At 43.1% G+C, this 22,384-nt stretch overlaps 1 protein-coding gene across 1 annotated transcript in view; it reads left to right on the top strand.

Moving 5' to 3' along the window:
• The window catches only part of LOC124594159 (G-protein coupled receptor GRL101-like), a 324,101-nt gene that overhangs the window by 83,013 nt on the left and 218,704 nt on the right, over window positions 1-22,384 (top strand). The window contains exons 4-7 of the mRNA XM_047132515.1: window positions 7,856-7,978; window positions 11,534-11,632; window positions 18,525-18,683; window positions 21,192-21,344. Coding sequence (XP_046988471.1) covers window positions 7,856-7,978; window positions 11,534-11,632; window positions 18,525-18,683; window positions 21,192-21,344 — 534 coding nt within the window. The remainder of the gene's footprint in view (window positions 1-7,855; window positions 7,979-11,533; window positions 11,633-18,524; window positions 18,684-21,191; window positions 21,345-22,384) is intronic.

Below are 22,384 nucleotides of genomic sequence, written 5' to 3'. Positions count from 1 at the left end.
TGTGACGAGTATCTCTTACCTTGATATATTGCAGTTGTCGTTGTATCAACTGCCAAGAACAATGGAACAGCCCAGAGAACGCGTCAGTGCTGCTACGGTCAATTGACAGATGTTGCTACACAAAGTATGGGACGTACTTGACTACAACTTAGTCGTGTGACGAAAATGGCACTCACAGTACATTTGTAGAGCGCAAAATGAAATCTTCGTGAGTTTATCGGTTCTGTTCATGCCTCACTCACATTTATACATGTAATAGTTTGGAAAATATAGAGCTCTGATAACGAATGAATCACTTATAGAAGCCCTGAATATCTCGCGTTGTAACCACGACACTAATATCACATGCAGATGGTACTGACAATCAGTACTCCAGTAATTCGTCTGCGAGTGGAAAATGCTGCTGGTGCACCATGGACCCTTTCCCACACACGTTATTTAGGCTGTTCCAGCCCACGTGGCTGCTGGCTGTCACGATGGGGTCCAGTCCTAGGTGGAAGTTCTCACCGGCAAAGCAAACTGCTGGTGTTGGTCAGATGGTTTGTGCTTACAAGGATGCGTGTAATACGTCTGCATGGTGCGTAGCCTATAATCTTTACGTCTGCCCGCGAGCAAGCTTAGAGACATGCAGACTCCCCTCGCGTATTTGAACTTCCATTCAAGTCTGGTCTAGGAATAGCCTCTATGATTAGTAATCAAAACGTCCGCAGTCACGGGTCTGATCTTCCCCACTGCTTAAATTTAGAATAAAAATGACCAGTAATGGCGGCCGATTACTTTCGGCGGAAGAAGTCACTGCCCTTCTGCCAGCGGCATTGTCAAAGAGGGCGGAGGTGCGGACAGAGGTTCAGGGCACTCTCTTGCCCTTGGGGTGGGAAACTGCTCCAAAAAGGCGGAAAATCAGCAATGATCAATGCACGAGGATGCAGAAGACAATCTCTTTAGACACATAATAGTACCCACAGGGCATGTGGCCTGTAATTGAATTAGTGTCACGATGATCTCTTCAGATTCCGGACTAGTCCCCCACTCGGATCTCCGGAAGGGGATTCCCAAGGGAGAGGTGACCAGGTTGCCACGAGAAAAATATTGAATAACCAACGAAAGGTGACATTCTCCAAGTCGGGGTGTGGAACTTCAGAAGCTTGAACATGGTAGGGAAGCTAGAAAATCTTAAAAGGGAAATGCAGAGACTCAAACTAGGTATAGTGAGGAGTCAGTGAAGCGAAGTGGAAAGACGATAAGGATCTCTGGTCAGACGAGTATAGGGTAATATCAGCAACAGCAGAAAATGGTATAACGGCAATAGGATTGGTTTTGAATAGGAATGTAGAGCAGGGAGTAAGTTACTGTGAACAGTTCAGTGATAGGGTTGTTCTCATTAGAAGCGACAGCAAACCAACACCGACAACATGTTTGGGTAAACATGCCGACGTCGCAAGCTGAAGATGAAGAGACAGAGAGAGTAAAAATTTAGACACGTTGATTTGAATTGTCGACCTGGAAAAGGCATTTGACAATGTAAAACGTTGTTAGATTTTCGAAATTCTGAGAAATATAAGTATGCGCTACAGGGAAAGACGAGGAACACACAATACGTGCAAGAACCAAGAGGGAAGAATAAGGCTGTAAGATCAACAACGAAGTGCTCGCATGATAAAGGGTGTAAGGCAGGGGTGTAGCCTTTCCCTCGTAATGTTCAAACTATATATTGGAGAAACAGTTAGAGAAATAAAAGAAAGATTCGAGAGTAGGGTTGAAATTCAGGATGAATAGATATCAATGATTCGCTGATGGCATAGCTATCCTCAGAAAAGTGATGAAGAACTACAGGATCTGTTGAATTGAGTGAACAGTTTAATGAGTACAGAATATCGATTGAGAGTAAATCTAAGAAAGACGACAGTAATGAGAAGAAGAAGATAACAGTGAGAATGGGGATCACGAAGTAGATGAAATTAAGGAACTCTAATACCTAGGCAGCAAAATAACCCATGACGGACGGAGAAAGGAGGACATAAAAATCAGACCAGCACTGGCAAAAAGAGCATTCCGCTCCGAGAGAAGCCTTGCTAGTATCAAACATATGTCTTAATGTGAGGAAGAAATTTCGGAGATTGTACGTTTGGTGCACAGCATTGTATGGCAGTTAGATATGAACTGTGGGAAAACCATAACAGAGCAGAATCGAAGCCTTTCAGACGTCATGCTATAGAAGAGTGTTTAAAATTAGGTGGACTGATAAGGTAAGGAATGAGAGGTTCTGCGAAGAATCGGCGAGGAGAAAGAAATGATTTTCAGAATGACTGACTCAGCATATACTAAAGCCAGAACAACCTTCGGTGACATTAAAAACAAGGTTGATAACATTAAGAATGCAATGGGAATTCCACCATTATATGTCGAGGAGAGTGCGGGGAGGTGCAAAGAGTACATTGAAGGTATATATGAGGAGGAAGACTTGTCTGCTGACGTGATACAAGACGAACCGGGAGTCGATACAGACGAGGTAGGGGATACAGTTTTGGAATAGAATTTTAAAATGCTTTGTAAGACTTACGATAGTTCAAGGCAGAAGGGATGGACAACATTCCATCAGAATTTCTAAAACAGGACGACTACTCGTGTTGGTGTGTACAACGTATGAGTCTGGCGATACACGATTTGACTTTCGGAAAAACATCATCCACACAATTCCCGACATTGCAAAAGACGACAAGTGCAAGAATTATCGCACATATAACTTAACTCTATGCATCCAAGTTGCTGACAAGAATAATATACAGAAGAATGGAAAAGAAAATTGAGGATGTGTTAAATGACGATCACTTTGGCTTTAGGAAAGGTAAAGGCGCCAGAGAGGCAGTTCTGACGTTGCGGTTGATAATAGAGGCAAGGCTAAAGAAAAATCAAGACAAGTTCGTAGGATTTGTCGACCTGGAAAAAGCGTTCGACAATGTCAAACGATGCAAGATGTTCGAAATTATGAGAGAAATAGGGGTAAGGTATAGGGAAAAACGGGTAACGCACAATATGTACAAGAGCCAAGAGGGAACAAAAACGAAATGCTCAGATTAAAAAGGGTGTACGAGAGGGATGTGGCCTTTCGTCAATACTTTTCAATCTATACATCGAAGAAGCAATGATGGAAATAAAGTTTCAAGAGTGGAATTAAAATTCGAGGTGAAAGGCTATAAATGATAAGAATCTCTGATGACTTTGCTATTCTAAGTGAAAGTGAAGAAGAATTACAGTGTTTGCTGAATGCGACGAACAGACTAATCAGCACAGAATATGGACTGAGAATGAACTGAAGAAAGACGAAAGTAACGTGAAGTTGCGGAAATGAGAACAGCGAGAAAATTCGCATATAAATTGATGATCACGAAGGAGATGCAAGTTAAGGGATTCTGCTGCTTATGCAGCAAAATTACCCATTTCTGAGAATGTACCTTTGTAGCACAGCATTGTACGGTAATGAAACATGGACCGTGGAAAAATCGGAAAAGAGGAGAATCGAAGCATTTTGACACGTTGTGCTACATGAGAATATTGAGTAGTAAGTGAACTGATAAGGTAAAGATAAAATGGTTCCCCGGAGAAGGACAGGAATACATGGAAAACACTGACAAAAAAGAGGTGTCAGGATGGTTATACAGCTGTCAAGACATCACTGAATAACTTCAATGGTACTAAAGGGAACTGTAGAGGGTAAAAACTGTAGAGGAAAATAGAGATTGGAATATATTCAGCAAATAACTGAGGACGTAGGTTTCAAGTGATACTCGGAGGTGAAGAGGTTGGCACGGGAGAGGAATTCGTGGCGGGCCGCATCAAACCAGTCTGAAGATTGATGACAAAAAAAAAGAGTTTAGTCGAAGCGTTGACATTCAGCCTACGTTGTTATTGCGGATATCGAACCAACATGTCTCAAGGATTCGCTTTGTATTGTGCTCTGGGCTTCCTATTATTCAAGTTAAGTAAAAGAAGTTATTAAACTTTTTAAAATGATAATAGCTTGCTTTCAGCTGTTAGAATTTTACTTTACGATTGAAATTTTAGCATTATGCAATTTCCAAGCCTCTATAAACTTTATTCAAAGTAATGAGAATAATTTATACCGGGATAACAGTTGGTACAACAAGAAAGTAAGTTATTAAACACTATGCGTGCAGATAATTATTTTTCTCTTTGCCTTAGAAGCCACCCATTTCTTGACATCCACCACGAGATGACTAAACAGAGAGAATGAGCAGATTGACTCATCTGAATGAGTTATACAGTATATAGAAGAGCGCATGAAAACTTTACAGAGTTGCATTGAAACATAGTACACAAATACATTGTAAGAAATATGTGGATGAACTGAACAAAGTGAAGGAATGGAAAAAAAATGGTTCAAATGGCTCTGAGCGCTATGGGACTTAACTTCTGAGGTCATCAGTCCCCTAGAACTTAGAACTACTTAAACCTAACTAACCTAAGGACATCACAAACATCCATGTCCGAGGCAGGATTCGAACCTGCGACTGTAGCGGTCGCGCGGCTCCAGACTGTAGCGCCTAGAACCGCTCGGCCACTCCGGCCGGCCGAAGGAATCGAAAATAGCATTACAAAAAAAAAAAAAAAGTTCTAAGTGAGAGAGATTATCACTCATTTCGTTAGTCCAGATACTTTGTTCAGTGTCTTACATAGTCTCGTGCGTGGAAAAGTCAAGGATTGATCTTAGGTGTGCTTTCTTAAAAATTTAAACAAACAAACTCTCTCAGTAATGTATTAGCACAAGCGCTTAAAAATGCACTAGCATGGGACTTGACATCTGAGGGGTTGGGGTTGGGTTGTTTGGGGGAAAAGACCAGACAGCAAGGTCATCGGTCTCATCGGATTAGGGAAGTACCGGGAAGGAAGTCGGCCGGGCCCTTTCAAAGGAACCATCCCGGCATGATTTAGGGAAATCACGGAAAACTTAAATTAGGATGGCCGGACGCGGGATTGAACTTTCGTCCTCCCGAATGCGAGTCCAGTGTGCTAGCCACTGCGCCTCCTCGCTCGCTGTGACATCTGACCACCACGTTACGGTAATCGCTATGTCCCATCATGGCTCCTGTAGACCAAGACATAAAAACGGAAGTTTAAGTAAAAGTTGGAAACCTGTTCTGTTTGACATTAAGAAACAACGGTCCGTGTTTCGGTCATCAAAAACTGTCAATAGTGTTTAATATCGATTTATCGCTTCCGCGAGCTTTCACCACCGGTGCGCTGTTGTGCCTGTCGCTAGAAGGCAGTTATGTTCGCGCATGCGCGGTGGACCCACGATTGGTGTGTAAAGGAGCTGCGGCAGCGTGTTTGATTTCACTTCCGGCGAAATAGTACGACGGCCTACTGACTTGAATATGGCGGCCAGGTGTACCGCCGAAATATTGTGTCCAGCTGGAGACCTGACTTGAATACAACTAATTATTACTCCGGGAAAGTTTATGCAGCCACAACTTTAAACTTTGTCGGACAGGCACTGAAGACCAAGTCAACTTCGTCTGTACAGCTGAGGTCACCACAACGGAAACCATTAACAAAATCCATGATATGGTAATGCAAGACGGCCGAATACAAATTCGTGAGATTACTGTGACTTTAGGCATCTCAACTGAGCGACTGCATAACATCCTGCATGGAGAATTGTTCAAAAAAATGTTCGAATGCGTGTGAGTTTCTAAGGGACCAAACTGCTGAGGTCATCGGTCCCTAGACTTACACACTACTTAAACTAACTTAAACTAGCAGAGGTTGAAAATACCGCTTCAGTTGTAAATTACTTTATTTTCACACGACCGGTTTCGGACTGTTATAAGCCCATCCTCAGGTGTCGTACTGGGAATAGCAAAAGACGGGAGATAATTTTCACACGCCGCAACACACATAAAAAACACGAAACAATTTTTTTCTAAAAAGTTTCAAAAACTTTTAAAAACATTTGGAAACCGCCGGTCGGGCTAGGTGCTATGAAACCTATATCAATGCGCAAGTGGCACCAGACAGTAATACAGACGACTGCCTGGGTAGGGAATATATACAAATGATATCACGACACTGGTACACGCGGCGCTCGGGGACCACAGCGTAAGTGTCGTGATATCTTTTGTATATATTCCCTACCCAGGCAGTCGTCCGTAGTTTTCACAACTTTTCAGAATTTTTTTTTTTTTATTATGTGTGTTGCGGCGTGTGAAAATTATCTCCCGTCTTTTGCTATTTCCAGTACGACACCTGAGGTTAGGCTTATAACAGTCCGTAACCGGTCGTGTGAAAATAATTTACAACTGAAGCGGCGGCGGCAGGAGTGGCCGAGCGGTTCTAGGCGCTACAGTCTGGAACCGCGCGACCGCTACGGTCGCAGGTTCGAATCCTGCCTCGGGCATGGATGTGTGTGATGTCCTTAGGTTAGTTAGGTTTAAGTAGTTCTAAGTTCTAGGGGACTGATGACCTCAGAAGTCCCATAGTACTCAGAGCCATTTGAACTGAAGCGGTATTTTCAACGTCTGCTGTAATGCTCAGTTGCTGATGTTCTGCCAACAGGATTGTTTCACTTAAACTAAATTATGCTAAGAACAACACACGCATCCATGCCCGTGGGAGGACTCGAACCTCCGGTGGGAGGGGCCGCGCAGTCAGTGGCATGGCGCCTCGAACCGCGCGACCACTCCGCGCGACGTTGAGAATTGGCTATAAAGAAGCTATGTGCGACGTGGTTCCCGCGATTGCTCACGGTCGACTAAAAGCACATCCGGCACAACATTTCAGCACAATGTTTAATCGCAAACCGCAAGACCTTTTGCGCTGAGTTGTGTCTGTTGTTGAAACCTGGAGACATCATTACACACCAGAGTCAAAACAATCGACAGACTGGCGAAAGTGAACCGACGAAGGCAAAGATAATTTTGTCAGTTGATAAGGTGACGGCCACTGTTTTTCTTTCGGAGAGAGGGGGGGGGGGGGGGTCCCAAGAAATAATCCTCATGAATTACTTGAAAAAAGTCAGAACCATAATTGTACTCAACTGTGCTTCGCTGTTGGGTCGTTGGGTGAAAAAAGACCAATGTCGGCTTTGAAAAATGTGCTCTTTCATCAGGATAATCCACCATCCCGCATAAATCTAGATAAAATGGTGAGAGTGTATTAACTGGGTGTTGAATTGGTTTCTCATCCCCCATATACACCAGACTTAGCCCAAAGTGACTTTGGCTTGGTGGGGTGAAATTTTCATCAAATGAGGAAGTGATAGTTGCAGTCAACGAATATTTTTCAGAGTTTGACAGAATCTACTTTTCCGATGGAATGAAACAGAAAGAGGATCGCTCGACTAAGTATATAGCCTTCAGAGGAGACGATGTCGAGAATTAATGCGAGTTGTATACCAACAACCATTTTTCTTGCTTTTTTACGAGACTTATCAAACCAAACAGTTTTAAAATGCAGTATCAGTAAGGAAACATCTGTGATGTAGAAGTGTAATTTAGAGGACACATGCACGAAGGCGCCATCTTGTAAGAGGTAACATAAAACTTTTTACATCGAGCGAGGTGGCGCAGTGGTTAAAACACTAGACCCGCTTTCGGGAGGACGACGGTTCAAACCCGTGTCCGGCCATTCTGATTTATGTTTTCCGCGGTTTCCGTAAATCGCTTCAGCAAATGTCGGGATGGTCCCTTTGGAAGGGCACGGCCGACTTTCTTCCTCATCCTTCCCTAATTCGATGGGACCGATGACCTCGCTGTTTGATCCCCTCCCCCGAAATCAAACAAACCAACCGACAATTTTATGATGCAACATTTGGTAAAACGTGTTATTTCTGTTGCAGCGCATCGATCTTGCTGGAAGTCGGAGTTCCGGTGTGACAACGGAGAGTGCATCCGTCCTGGCTTCGTATGCGACGGCGTCGTTGACTGCAAGGACGCCAGCGACGAGGTGCACTGCACACCAGGTGCGGGTGACCAACACTCCGAATCGCTGGAGGCAGTAGCGCTGGACCTACGTACTGTGCAACACTAGATCTTGCTCTACCTTACGCGCCAAAGGGTCGACACACGCAAATCCTCCACACGCTCTTAATGGTCATTTCCTTCTACGATTAGGCTTGCATGCCTCTTCGTTCCACGACACCTCTCCGTTGCTCTTCTCCAACATATTTGACCATATGTAGGTCGGAACGCAATAATTAGTTTTGGTAGCCATCCATTGCTCATTCGAAGGCAGTCTTCTCGTGTTCTTTGATTTTTTCCAATTACTGAAGAGACTCTCAATTTTTTTGTATGTTTTCATTGCGGGCGTGACCAATTGCACTACAACTTTGGAGTCCTCTCGGAGACTACACTTCCATTGCTTTAATTTCTTTTCTGTCGTTGGATCTTGAGATCCTAACTACATCTACATCATCTATATACATACTCCGCAATCCACCATACGGTGCGTGGTGGAGGGTACCACGTACCACAACTAGCATCTTCTCTCCCTGTTCCACTCCCAAACAGAACGAGGGAAAAATGACTGCCTATATGCCTCTGTACGAGCCCTAATCTCTCTTATCTTCTTCTATGTCCCCCCTCAATCCGACCCGACAGAGATCCCAAGCGCTCGAGCAGTACTCGAAAATAGGTCGTATTAGTGTTTTATAAGCGGTCTCCTTTACAGATCTTCCCAAAATTCTACCAATGAACCGAAGACGACTATCCGCCTTCCCCACAACTGCCATTACATGCTTGTCCTACTTCATATCGCTCTGCAATGTTACGCCCAAATATTCAATCGACGTGACTGTGTCGAGCGCTACACTACTAATGGAGTATTCAAACATTACAGGATTCTTTTTCCTATCCATCTGTATTAATTTACATTTCTCTATATTTGGAGTTAGCTGTCATTCTTCACACCAATCACAAATCCTGTCCAAGTCATCTTGTATCCTCCTACAGACAGTCAACGACGACACCTTCCCATACACCCATCAGTAAACAGCCGCACATTGCTATCCACCCTATCCAAAAGATCATTTATGTAGATAGAAAACAACAGCGGACCTACAACACTTCTCTGGGGCACTCCAGATGATACCTTCACCTCCGATGAACACTCACCATCGAGGACAACGTACTGGGTTCTATTACTTAAGAAGTCTTCGAGCCACTCACATACTTGGGAACCAATTCCATATGCTCGTACCTTAGTTAGGAGGCTGCAGTGGGGCACCGAGTCAAATGCTTTCCGGAAGTCAAGGAATATGGTATCCGTCTGATACCCTTCATCCATGGTTCGCAAGATATCATGTGAAAAAAGGGCGAGTTGCGTTTCGCAGGAGCGATGCTTTCTAAAGCCGTGCTGATGCATGGACAGCAACTTCTATGTCTCAAGGAAATTCATTATATTCGAACTGAGAATATGTTCGAGAATTCTGCAACAAACCGATGTTAAGGATATTGGTCTTTCCTGAGATGCGTAAGAAATGGAACTGCCGTTGTCCTACACAGTTTCACCTGAAGTTTTCATCAGTGCATTCTAGTTTTGTCACACATCAGTGAGAATTTTGCGACCGCGCCATGATGGATGCATCGGTTCCCCTGGTATCGCAGGGGTTAAGCACCGTTGTCAAAAGCAAGCGGCGTACCCGGACAGTCACCTATTCAAGTACTGGCAGCGCCCGAAGGTGCTTAACCTCTATGGTATGAGGGGAACCAGTGTATTTCTCCTTTGCCTTCACGGCAGAGTGGACAAGCTTGAGTCGTGGCATGGAGTCCCTGACCGCCAGTTCTCTGTGTCGATGTTTTGGATTCAGCTCCAAACCTATCGGCAGTGCCATATGAAGTGAGGGCATGCGGTAATGTTGATGGCAATCCGTCCACTGGATCGGGACGTTAAGCTCGGCAGCTCCCTTGTTTCTCTTCTGCGTGCCGCCACCGTGTATCACACTCTCCCTTCTTTTATCACCTCCAACACGAACGTGTCACTGCATCGTACACACACCCATTGTGCTCACTTGCACTTAACAGAGACGCTTACATACACGGCTCTCATATTTCGTGAAGGAATGGTGCCTTCAAGCGCGAAGGACAGGGAAAACCTTTTCAGCTGAACCTGCTCTTCGGGGTCTTCCAGCCACTCATTCCTTTTTTTTTTTTTTTTTTGCCAGTCAGATACTAGTTTATATTCTTTGATGTTTTGGTTGTATTCACATGTGATATTACAACCGATATAATTAAAGATTGATATTTCTTCCGGACAACTGACGTATAAGCACACTTTTCATTTTATTATTTGCTTCGTATTGAAGCCTGTAAGTTGGTTTGACTCTTGGGGGGTGACAGATACATCATTTGCTTATGTTATTCAGGAGAGGCAGTAACATTCTGTTCATTGGTAAAGAGAAATGTAATAACAGTTTAGGTTGTTCGATTTGAATACCTGCTGGCAGTATTATTTTCCACTGCTCAGCCACGTTGTCTAGGCAAAGAATGTTTGCATACTCGTGCACTCTTTAAGGAACCATTTTCTCCATCTAAGAGCTAATACAATATAATCGTAACTGATGAACGTGATGATGGCAGCATGCTGCTGAAACGCGCCGTGCTAATTAAATTAAGTAAAAAAAATAAGTGAAGCAGTAAATTGTTTCATAAATTTAAAATACAGTTGCAGTGCTCAAAGCATTCTAAATAACGTTGATAAATTTGATTTCAACACTTGAGCACCCAGAATACTGAAATAAACAGTCTGGTTCATGTTGACGGTAACTTGAATTGGTGACCCGAAGTCATGACACGAAAAGCACCGCCAGAAACATCACAGAAGGACCTCAGCCTGAACCACACCCTGCACAGTGGTGGAGAAACGCCTTATTTGGCCGTCGGCGCGTTAGAGGCCTTTGCATCATTTGGAACGAGGTAGAACTGCGAATCGTCGCGTCACACTACAAACCCCCAGTCAGTTAACGTCCATTTCCTATGTTGTTTGACACACTGAAGATGTGCAGCTTTGCGTCCGCCGTGAGGACTGGAAATTTGCGAAGTACCCGACTACAGATGTTCACTGAATGTAGTTCGCTTCGCAGTGCTCGCTCCTAAACTGTTCGTCCAAGTCAATTCATCACAATTACATACTGAATTTCCTTAAATAATTTCTTAAATAAGTGTTTCCGTTAAACATCTAGTTTAATTCTAAACCTAATATCAAAACTTAGCTCTTCCATTTAAGTAAATCTTACAGCTTAATAAATTTTAAATGAACTCAGTACTTTAGATACTCGTAATTCAGTGAAGCAGTGGTAGGGTCTACTATGAATTGGCTTCTTTAAAAAAAGTTTCAAGCACATGTGGAACACCTCCTTCTGCCAGAGTTTAGTATTAGTGAGTCTGAAATTGCGTAAATATCTGTTAACTATGCACTGTGTTTTTCGTTCCATTACAGTCTTTTGTGTTTATCTATTTGATTTTTTTCAGTGGACGTAAATGTTTCTCTACTGTAAATGGTATGTCTCGCTTTGCTGCAGCCGAGTTCAGCATTTGCGGCGATGGAACGCGAGTCCACAAGTTCTTCTGGTGTGATGGTTGGCCACACTGCCACGACAACCACGCCGACGAACTCAACTGTGAGTATCCGTAGGCTGTTGCTAGACGACCATCCAAGACCACCCGAGTCTTCCTAGGAAGGTCGACACACGATGAGCACATAATAGATTCCTCACATAATATAGGTGTTTACTATTTTTACTATATTACTCATTTTGAAAGAATCTGCTTTTGGCCTGCCGTGAAGCAGTCTTCCGTTCTGTGCCGTCTGGAGTCCTTTGTTGACGTCGGGATTGTTAAATGGTCGCAGTCTGCTTGGGAATTCCATTCTATAACTTCCCGGCATTTGGCGAACTTCGAACGTTTCCGTGGTTCCGAGTTTAGTACTACACTGGTTACCCACAACATTATGACCACCGACCTACTAACGATACAAGCACGTCCAAACAGCTAGCCAGACAGTAACACGGTACATGTAGTACCAGTGAGCGTGCTGTCCGTGTGTAAAATGGGGAAGGCGCGCGATCCATCTGAGTTTGACCGACGGCATAGTGTGATGGCCCGGAGGCTCGGACGAGCATTTCGGAAACTGCACGCATCGGGTGTTCGAGGAGTGATGTGGTGAGTGTCTTCAACACGTTGCGAAACCAAGGTGAGACCACTTCCAGACGTTGTGGAGTTGGGCACCCCACATTACAGATGTCGGACGTCGTAGGCTGGGCAGACTGGTAAAACAGGACAGGTGGCGAACTGTAAACTTTAATACTGGGCAGAATACAAGTGTGTCTGATCACACAGTGTACCAAACACTCCTAACGATGTGCCTCCGAAGCCGACGACCCATGCATGTGCCAATGTTAACACCACGACATCGGGGACTGCGATTGAAGTGAGCACGTGGCCATCGGCAATGGACGGCACAGCGTTGCATCCCGATACCTTCATCATCATGTCGATGGGAGGGTATGAATCCTTCGTCTTCCAGGGCAGCAGCTCCTTTACTCCTGTACTGTGGAATGGAGACAAGCTGAGGGCGGCTCCATTATGTTCTGGGGAACATTCACGTGCGCACCCGTGGAGCCAGTGGAGCGCGTGCAAGGCTCCGTGACGGCCAAGGAGTACCGCAGACTGGTTGCACACCACGTACACGCCTTCATGACCATCATGTTTCCCGACGGCAGTGCCATTTTTCAACAAGATAATGCGCCATGTCACAAGGCCAGGGAAGTGATGGAGTGGTTCGAGGAACACAGTGGCGAGTTCCAGTTGATGTGCTGGCCCCCAACTCGCCAGATCTGAACCCGATCGAACACATCTGGGATGTGACGGAACGTGGTGCCATTGCTCATCGGCTCCCTCCCCGTAATTCACAGGAATTAGGTGACTTGTGTACTGAGATGCGGTTCCAACTCCCTCCAGCCACCTACCAAGGCCTTGTTGCTTCCATGCCACGACGTGTCGCCGCTATCCGTGCCAAAGATGGACACACCGGAAATTAGGCAGGTGTTCATAACGTTCTGGCTGATCAGTGTATACCTCGGTGTTCTGTGGTAAACCTCACGGAGAAAGCTTTTGACGACACAGCCTTATCCGTTCTAGGGAAATGTTTAAATTTTACTCCAATTCCCAAGCGTTTGCCACTGGTTGATTTTATTAGTTCTGTTGAACAAAGTGTTTGTAAACTGCCTCCTGATGTAGCAGAAGAGGCTAGGAGGGAGACATGTCTTGTGTTGTCCGGGGCACGTCCGCCCAAGAGTAATATCACAGCAGCTGAGAGAGCTGATTTACGTTCACGTAGAGCTGATCCGGATATTGTTATTTTACCTGCGGACAAGGCCAATGTTACCATTGTTTTAGACAAGCATGATTACGTTCAAAAGATGCAGTGTTTCCTGTCTGATTCAGTGTATCGCAGGAACTGTGCTGACCTCACAAAAGGTGTTGAGAGAAAGACCAACAGTCTCCTGAAGAAAAATTCCTTATCCCAGGAGATATCAAGACTCTAATTCGTATTTTGTGCTGTTCCCTCGAGTTTATATTGTCTCCATAAGGCCCACAAGGGAGGGGTTCCTCTTCGTCCGATTGTAAGTAGCATTTGTTCTCCGACATATCTTCTAAAAAAAGTACCTTACTACTCTGTTGAGCACAATATTAAGAACTCCACAGATTTCTTACGTCGATTAGAGGGAATGCGTTTGAATGACTGATGTTCTGGTAAATTTTTATGCGGGCTCTCTCTTCATTCGTGTTCCTCTGCCTGTTTCGTTGCGGTTGATTGCAGTTAGGTTTGGTGCTGAATTAAAGAACCTATTTCGATATGTGTTGACTCCCAGTTACTTTTTATGTAATGAGCAGTATTACAAGCAGGCACATGAGTTGCGATGAGAAGCCAGTTATCACCTATTATTGCCAACTTGTTATGGAACCTTAGAGGGACGTGACCTGGAGTCGGTGGCTTTGAAACCTGCGTGTTTTTCAGATATATAGATGATACTTCTGTTGCTTGGCCTCATGTAAGTTAGAATTTGAATGACTTCTCAGAGCACATCTATTCAGCCCACCTGAATATTTGTTTCACGATGGACGTCTGGCTGTTTCCCTTCCTTGACGTTTTGATCAGGAGGAAGGCTGATGGTACGTTGACGTTTATAGGAAGCCTACTCACACTGACTTTATCTGAGGCTGACAGTTGTCACCATCCAGATCACTGTGAAGCGTTACTTCGTAACACGATTCACAGAGCCCATGTCATCTCGGATGCTGGGAGTCCGTCAGCTGAGTTGGTCCATCTTAAAGTCATCTTTCGTCGAAAGGGTTATTGTGAGAGACAGATGAGGCGTGATCTGCATAATCGGCTAAATGTGCACCAGGAATGCTGATAATATCGAGGTGACACCAAAGTCTGCGGCCTCTTTGCCTTACGCAGGGAGCATTTCCCACAGGATTTGTCATATTTCGTGTTAATATGATGTGAAGTGTGTTTTTCGGCCACCATCTAGTATCCTTATAAATAGAGATGGTGATTTTTTGTTAAATTCTGCATGGAATCCTGCTCTCTCCCTTGTCAAAAAATTAGAGGTACAGAGTTAATGGTACCTCGCCCGTTTATTATTTAGTAACTTCACAATCGATAAATTCTGACGTCGGTCAGCTTTGGTTTGCGATAGCGGTAGTATTTACACTATGTGTGTTATCTTTTCGGAGTTTCTTTAAAAACCGAGGTTTTAAATTCCCTTGCACAGTGCTTACTTGCTGCAGTTATGCCTTGAAATTGGCAGGATGTGCTCCCGTCCAAATATTGTCGGTTGTCGACGACGTACTCCGGCTGCATTCCCGTAACTATTTATTTATTCGTCGTGCGGTGAGCTGAGATTTTGGAAGTAAATCATTTGTAGAATGGAGATGCTATATATGACTGATAGTTTTATGTAATGTCTTACGCCAATGTCGTTAAATAATGCATTAATTAATGTATTGTATATCTCAATAATTACTGTACAATTTCACTGTCATAAAGAACTGTTTGAATTTTGAACGATTAAGGTATAAGTTAAGTTGCATTTGAAACTTAACAAAATCGAAGGAAACCGACTGCCCTGAAGAAATAGAATAATACGGTAAACGTGTTTAGCTTGCATGATTTTCAAGACTGAGTCATTAAGTACGGCAGCCTTTAACGACTGTATGACGATACCGTTAAAGAGATATAAATTACCTGTACACAATATATTTATGATAAGGCAGGCAGGCACTCCGTCTTCAGGCCATAAGTGGCCCATCGGGACCATCCGACCGCCATATCATCCTCACTGAGGATGCGGATAGGAGGGGCGTGTGGTCAGCACACCGCTCTCCCAGTCGTTGTGATGGTTTCTTTGACCGGAGCCACTACTGTTCGGTCGAGTAACTCCTCAATTGGCATCACGAGTCTGCACCCAGAAAAATTGCAACATGGCATGGCTGCCCGGATGGTCACCCATCCAAGAGCCGGCTACGCCCGACAGCGCTGAACCTCGATGATCTGACGGGAACCGGTGTATCCACTATATTTATGATAAAAACGTTAAAAATCATCTATGACTCAAGAAAAATTCAAATCTTGCAGGAATAGCTTTGAAAAGATAATTGAGATATTGTGTCTCCTCACTTACACTGGTGACGCCTATCAGTAAGCCTACCTTTCACCGCCACCCAGAAAAACCGATATTTGAAGCACCTGCAGCAGCGAGCGAAGCTGGGAGTGACTCATACAGCTGTTCGTAGCTACCCAAGGATATCTTGGACCACGTTGATCGTATTGCTTCCCATATTAAGTGAACGGTGCTAGAGGAATGAACGATTCGAAAAAAAGGCCAAGTTTTTCGTTTTCAGAAATGGTTGTCGGCAGATGCACTAAATTATAGTCGTTTGTTCACTGTAAAATTATGTACCATGTTTCATGACTCTCTTGGGAAACGAAAATTTTCTCTGTAGGAAGGAACATAAATCTTGTGGTGAAACTTTTACCTTCTTCTTAGTATGATGACCCCTTTTCTCCCTTTCCTCGTGATGAGCTATTTGTGTCTTCAGTTCACTTCTTGAATGCAGGTAAGTAATGGATGTGTGTATAGTGAGTTGCCAGTTCCGTTGGAGATCATGACAAAAGACCCATGGTATGAAGAGTAAAGAAAACTGGAAAGAGGGAGAAGAGAGTGAGCCACGATACAATTTAGTGTAGGGAGGGAAGATCTAGAGCTGGAAGGGCTGATAAATATCGGGGTGGATTTCGTTGGATGGGAAAACGAATCGGTTGTTGTTTCGTAGGGAGATGGTGTGGAGTGTATACAGGTGTAGTATTGGAGGAAATGTGTCCGTATAAGCGCAAGAGCACCTCGCGACTGGAAATATAGATCGGTGATAATGACGTTGTTGGTGTAGAGTTTGCAAATAGTAAAGGATGTAAGTGATCAGTATGGACGACCACGGTAAAGGTACAAATGAGAAAAATTGAACTTACGCGGAAGGCAAGGAAGAGTGCGTGATATTAAATGATTTGTGGGAGTGGTAAGACTGATGGAGAGGATAGGTTGGCTAAACATTTTGTTCGAGTGGATGATAGTAGAGGTGTTCAATCCCCAAGCATGGCCAGTTATGGTTTCAACAACTTAAGTCTTTTGTGAATTTTTTGATAAGTGATTAGTAGGTTGGATTCCCGTGTTCGTTACCAGCCGAGCCTTACAACAAGGTATTTTAGTGTGTTAGTTAATTAAATAGTTTGGTCATAAATAGTTACGTAAAACTGACGGACGCGGAAGCTGCGATTGGTTCGTTATCTCATTATTGCTAAGTTCTGGAGGAATCGATTTAAAAGAACAACAGGCTGCATCAGAAAGAGAACTGCTTGATATTTCAAAGGGAGAGGAAAGCGGTGTCATCAGCAGACTGGAGGAGGTGAACAGGTGGCTTGAGCTTGGGCACGCCAACTGTGTAAACGATGTATGTGTGGAGGGAGGACATGGTCTTGGGCCACGTTTTCAGAGGAATTGAAGATGCGAGCGTTAGTGTTCTTGCTTGAGACAGAAATTGATCGGTTGTATAGGGAGTACATAGTAAGGGAGACGTCATTAACTGGGAGTGAATACACTTAAGAGTCGTAGGCTGTTTCAAGATCAAGATATACAAAAGTAATTTTTTTACTGTTCATCTGATGGGATAGGACAAAGTAGAAGTAAACGAGTTTGGACAATAGTCATATTAAATGTGATTTGAGACTTTCTCGGCGTATTCCATTCGTGAAATCTTCTCGGGTGATCAGCCGAGTAAAGGCGTCGTCTTCTCGCAACGTTTCGAAGGGTTTCGTACCCATCATCTTCAAGCGAAGACGACGCCTTTACTCGGCTGATCACCCGAGAAGATTTCACGAATAGTCATATTGGTTTTAACAGCTGGTTATGGATTTATTGCGAGACGATATATTCAAAGGTCCTACTAAACACTAAGATGAAACTAATGGGGCGGTACAAGAAAGCATCACCAGCGGGTGTGTTTATGTAAGGAGCAGAAGCAGTTTGGAGGTTTTTCACAGCTCGGAAAAGTAACTCGTTTTGAAGGGTCGCAAGCGTTATCATTAACTGCCGTGAAGGCGCATGCATTTGTGTCCGAAAAACAGGCAACAAACATCTGTACATTCACGGACGATAGGAAATACGGAGTAGTCGAAGAGTGAGGTTGGAAATTGTGAAGATACCGACGAGATATGTTGCAAAAAGTGGTTGGTTTGTTCAGGTTGTCAGGAAGCGGGTTGCTGTTACGGAGAAGTTGGTAGTGAGGTATGGAAGTACTGCCAGTGATACGCTGGAGTGTTTTCCATTAATTGGAGTTGTAAATGGATAATGTAGAGCTAAGTCTGGTGCATGTTTCGCGCCAGCCCTGTAGTTTTTTAGCGGTTAGTAAGCACCCGATGTATGTCTGTAATGTGTCGGTGGCGTATGAGAGTATATTGGTCACGAGTAGGTAGAAAGGAGCGGTGCAGTCGACAGGATTATCGAAGGAGCAGTAGGCTTTTGGATGAAGGATTGGTCGAGTAGGATGAATAGGAGTTTTAGGAACATAGATAGATTGGCGCCTGAGAAAGTCTACTACGGGAAGGAGTCGTGTGGCACATATCAAGGTACTGGAATGTTAGTGCGGGTCTTCCTGGATGGCTGTCTTTAGATTCCCAGTAGGCATCGGTTCGGAGGTAATTTTGTATAGTGTTTGAACGGATATTCGAATGTGATGCAGGGGAATGAGATGATACGTAGGGGATGATGAAAATAAAACGTGTATGATAGTGTACTAAAAGTACAACTATTATACAAAAAGCTGAGGTGACTAGATTCTAAATTATTATGTAATTCAAAATAAATTTAAAATTCCTTTTTTTTACGAGCGGTACAAAGTTCACCGCCGTCCGTCCTTGACAACGTTTCGTTCAAATTGTCTCTCTCGCAGGCACCGAGTGCAGAGGACAGGGCGAATATCTCTGTCCAAACGGCCGCTGTATCAGGCGCGCCAATGTCTGCGACTCATACTGCGATTGCGTGCCGGCTTCCAGAGGGCAACCGTGTGCAGACGAGGTGGACTGCGCCGGCAGATATCTCAAGGAGTACGGTGAGTACCGTGGACTTGCTGAAAACGAGTCCGCTCCATTTACTCATTCGTAGGATCACAGAAAAAGCCAAAGGACGCAAAAATCTACAATTTCGTTTTTACGTTAACTGCGTGAAAGTGTGTGGACATTGATTGCACTTCGTTTTGAAGACGCCAACAACGTAAAAAACATCGAATGGCTCCTTTTCTGCTGATATTAAAGCATTTAGTTATTTAAAATATCGCAGCTGTTTGTAGCGCAATCTATTAACTTGATTAATCTAGATACTTTTTCATAGCAGCTGATTCTTGCTCCTTTGACAGGAACATTATCACACTGATACTGAAAGGTTCCATTTCCTGTTGCTACAGAATGAAAAGCATACCACTGATGGTCTGCCGATTTAGATCTTATTATAATCTGTGAAAGTTGCTGACGTTACGTTTCCTTGCAACTGAATGGATGCAATTTATGTTGTTTCTTACTCGTTTCGCCTCAATTTACTAAGAAGCATTTTCAGTGGTAGTGCTGATGTTGCGCTTCAGGACGACCTTTGTGCGAACTGAACAATGACTGTAGTTACTCTATCCGTGCTGTTGATAAATATTAACCTTTCTGCCCGACAGTGTTTTAGTTACACTCCACACGACACGTTCCAGTCAGTGTAACGAACTGCTAATTGGGATTTTGTATCAGTAACTATGACGTTTGTTCTCTACATTTATTTAACAATCACCCTCCAACTCTACTCAACGGAGAACCAAGCGCTACTTAAAAGACTGCTGGTTTGTGTTCCATATTTTGAAATTACGTGCAATTCTTTTTTTGTTTATACAATCATCCGCAAGTGAGAGAGGGGATAGGCAAGGGTGGGACCTGTTCTCCTTCCACCCCCCCCCCCCCCCCCCCCCGGGGACCCTGGAAATTAGGGTAAATAGTTTTTATTCATTACAGAATTCTGATGAGGTTATAGAAGTTGGAATAACCATCAGTTCTCTGATATAGAGAAACTTCTTGTGTCGTCTATAAAATTTAGTTCTTGCGCCATGACACAGGCTGTAACTGACCAACTCAGTTATATCAAAAATGGCAATATTACAGTCTTCTCGCCTCCTGGATAAATTTCTGCAGATGCGAATGTTTGTGTGAGTGATGAAGACTAACGGGCCTACCTGGTCTTTGCGTAAATCTGGCCCTCTTCAGTTATGGAATCAGATCCATCAGTCACAAAGAAGAAGCGCTTTTTTTAACTCTGTGGGGTGCAACACATATCAACATAAGGTCACAGAGTAACCAAGTGTTCAGTCCAGTTGGCATGGCTGCACAATAACATGTCAGACTCGAGAGACGAATGTTGTGTGTGGGTTACACTTAATCCAAAGAGCCTAAAAATGTAGCTACAAGAAGATACTTTGTTCAACTAATGTTTTTGACAGTGAAGATTAAAGAACAAAAGGCAAAAAAAACACAATAAATCTGTAGATATGTAGCTTTGTAAAGTAAAAAAAAAAAAAAAAATGTAATACACATAATCAAACTTGAATAAGCGGTCTTCTTGTTTCCGTTTTCTACAATTCGAGAAATATTAATCAGTAACGTTTATTGCCGGTTATTTTTGTGATATCTAATAGAATTTCTTCTCTTTCGTAAATACTTGCTAGTGCATTGACTAAACTGTAAGAGAACACAATTTACAAATGTTTAAATAAAAAGATGTGGCATCCATATTCATCGCAATATCGAAAGATGTGCTTTGCATTTACAAACGAAATATGCTTTACATATAAGATATCAGAGGCAGTCTATGTTCCAAAACATACTAACTGGATTATCAAACAGTTGACATGTTTTGTGTACTTCCTGTGAATTTAGCTGTTAGGCGCGATACGCTCTCAAACTCATGGAAACAGTTACATAATTTAAAAAGTGGAAATTACAGAGTCTTACAAACCTCTTAGATAAATTTCTGCGGACACACATGTTGGTTTGACCCTACTCGCGAAGCTATGCCCTTTGCCTTTCTTCAACTTTTTTACTGACTTACCCACCTTATTACAGGGAGACGATCAGTTACAAATGGACTTCAATCCTTGGTACAGCTTGGCATTTTTCAAATTAACAAATCATTGCCAGGGATTAAAGAAATGAGGTGCGTCAGAAAAAAACCTTAGGAACAACTTAATTTACCATTTGTTTTTCAGCCTGACACCTATCCATTCAGCCACCGAACCACACTAACGCGTACACAATGTTAATTACATTTTGATAATGGTTAATAGGGTTCACAATAATGGCAAAACGCTATGACATAGTACTTATCTCATGATCCACTGCCGCTTTTTTCTCTTTGTTGTTGACTTGCAGATATCAAAATGATTTCGGCTCCAAGCTGAGCCTGCATGTTTTACATTTTTAAACACATTTCACCTTTTCTCTTATGTGTAACTTTTATTCCAAAGCAACAGCAACACCTATGTATCATATGTCTGTATTATCCTCTGATAAGAATACTTATATGTTCATTGCAGGAGTCAGTGTCTGCACACCAGGTGAAACGTTGTCGTGTGTTCTGCCATCCAACAAGAAGCACCGAGAGGAACGTTGTATCTCATCAGACTTTATATGTGACGGCTATAATGACTGTCATAACGGAAGATATATCTCCGATGAATTTGGGTGTGGTAAGTTAACATACACTTTTCTCGCATCAGCTGTTAGAATCATTTAAAGTTTAGTTCCATACTTAACCTGATGATAATATTTATTTAAAGTAGAATGGAATTCAAGAAGTAAACAGAAATCTGAAGGCGAATCCATTCATCAATAAAGTGAGAAATAACTCAACCTGGCATTCGACTAAGCAATAGATTATTGTATAATTCTAAAAACCATTATATCTGAATTCCTGGCGCTCGACTAAGCCAGAGATATATTGTATAATTCTAAAAACCAGTATATCTCAATGAGATAGGATGACAACATTTCTGACGATCCCTCATGTTATTCTTGTATAATTGACTAATGGTGTGCATCTGAGTGTTCAAACGAGTTGTTGAATCGATTTTTATACAGAACGTAGTGAGGACAGACCCAGTCGTCTTCTTCGGTTGCTACGAGCTGTGTTGTTATGTGTAGAGTCTGTTCACAACGAGATCTACTAATTCCGGTGGGGAGGGGGGGGGGGGGGGGGGCGGTGCGGGGGACGAGCCAAGCAGAGCTTACGTCGTGCAGTGCACACTTGGGCTCACATATTACTTTATGATCCAAGGGGCATTGACAGTGCCATCAACTGGCCGCCATACCCGTGTCAGCTGCTACGTTTTACGTGTCTACGATACTAAGAGAGGGGCGTAACAAAAGCTTCCGTAATTCATGAAATTAAAAATGATAGTTTCATGTTTCAAGAAGGGTCTTGTTGCAACTAATTTCATATCAGTTCTCTTAGCCAATTCGAAATTAAAAACAGCCAGTAGCAAAAACTTACAGTGCGGCAGTAAAAAGAATGAAAAAAGTTTTGAACATTTTTGAATTATGTAACACTGAATTATAAGCATGCTTAAAAATAATTATGATAATTTCTATAAAAATGTAAAAATGACTCGTATGTGATGGGGACTCGTATACAATACACTGAAGAGACAAAAAAACTGTTCACATCGTGTAGGCACGACGTGGCATGGACTCCACTAATGTCTGAAGTAAATAATGTCCAACAATGTTC

This window comes from Schistocerca americana, chromosome 2 (genome assembly GCF_021461395.2).
Source record: "Schistocerca americana isolate TAMUIC-IGC-003095 chromosome 2, iqSchAmer2.1, whole genome shotgun sequence".
NCBI classification, from domain to species: domain Eukaryota; kingdom Metazoa; phylum Arthropoda; class Insecta; order Orthoptera; family Acrididae; genus Schistocerca; species Schistocerca americana.
This window is presented reverse-complemented; position numbering and strand designations above follow the sequence as displayed.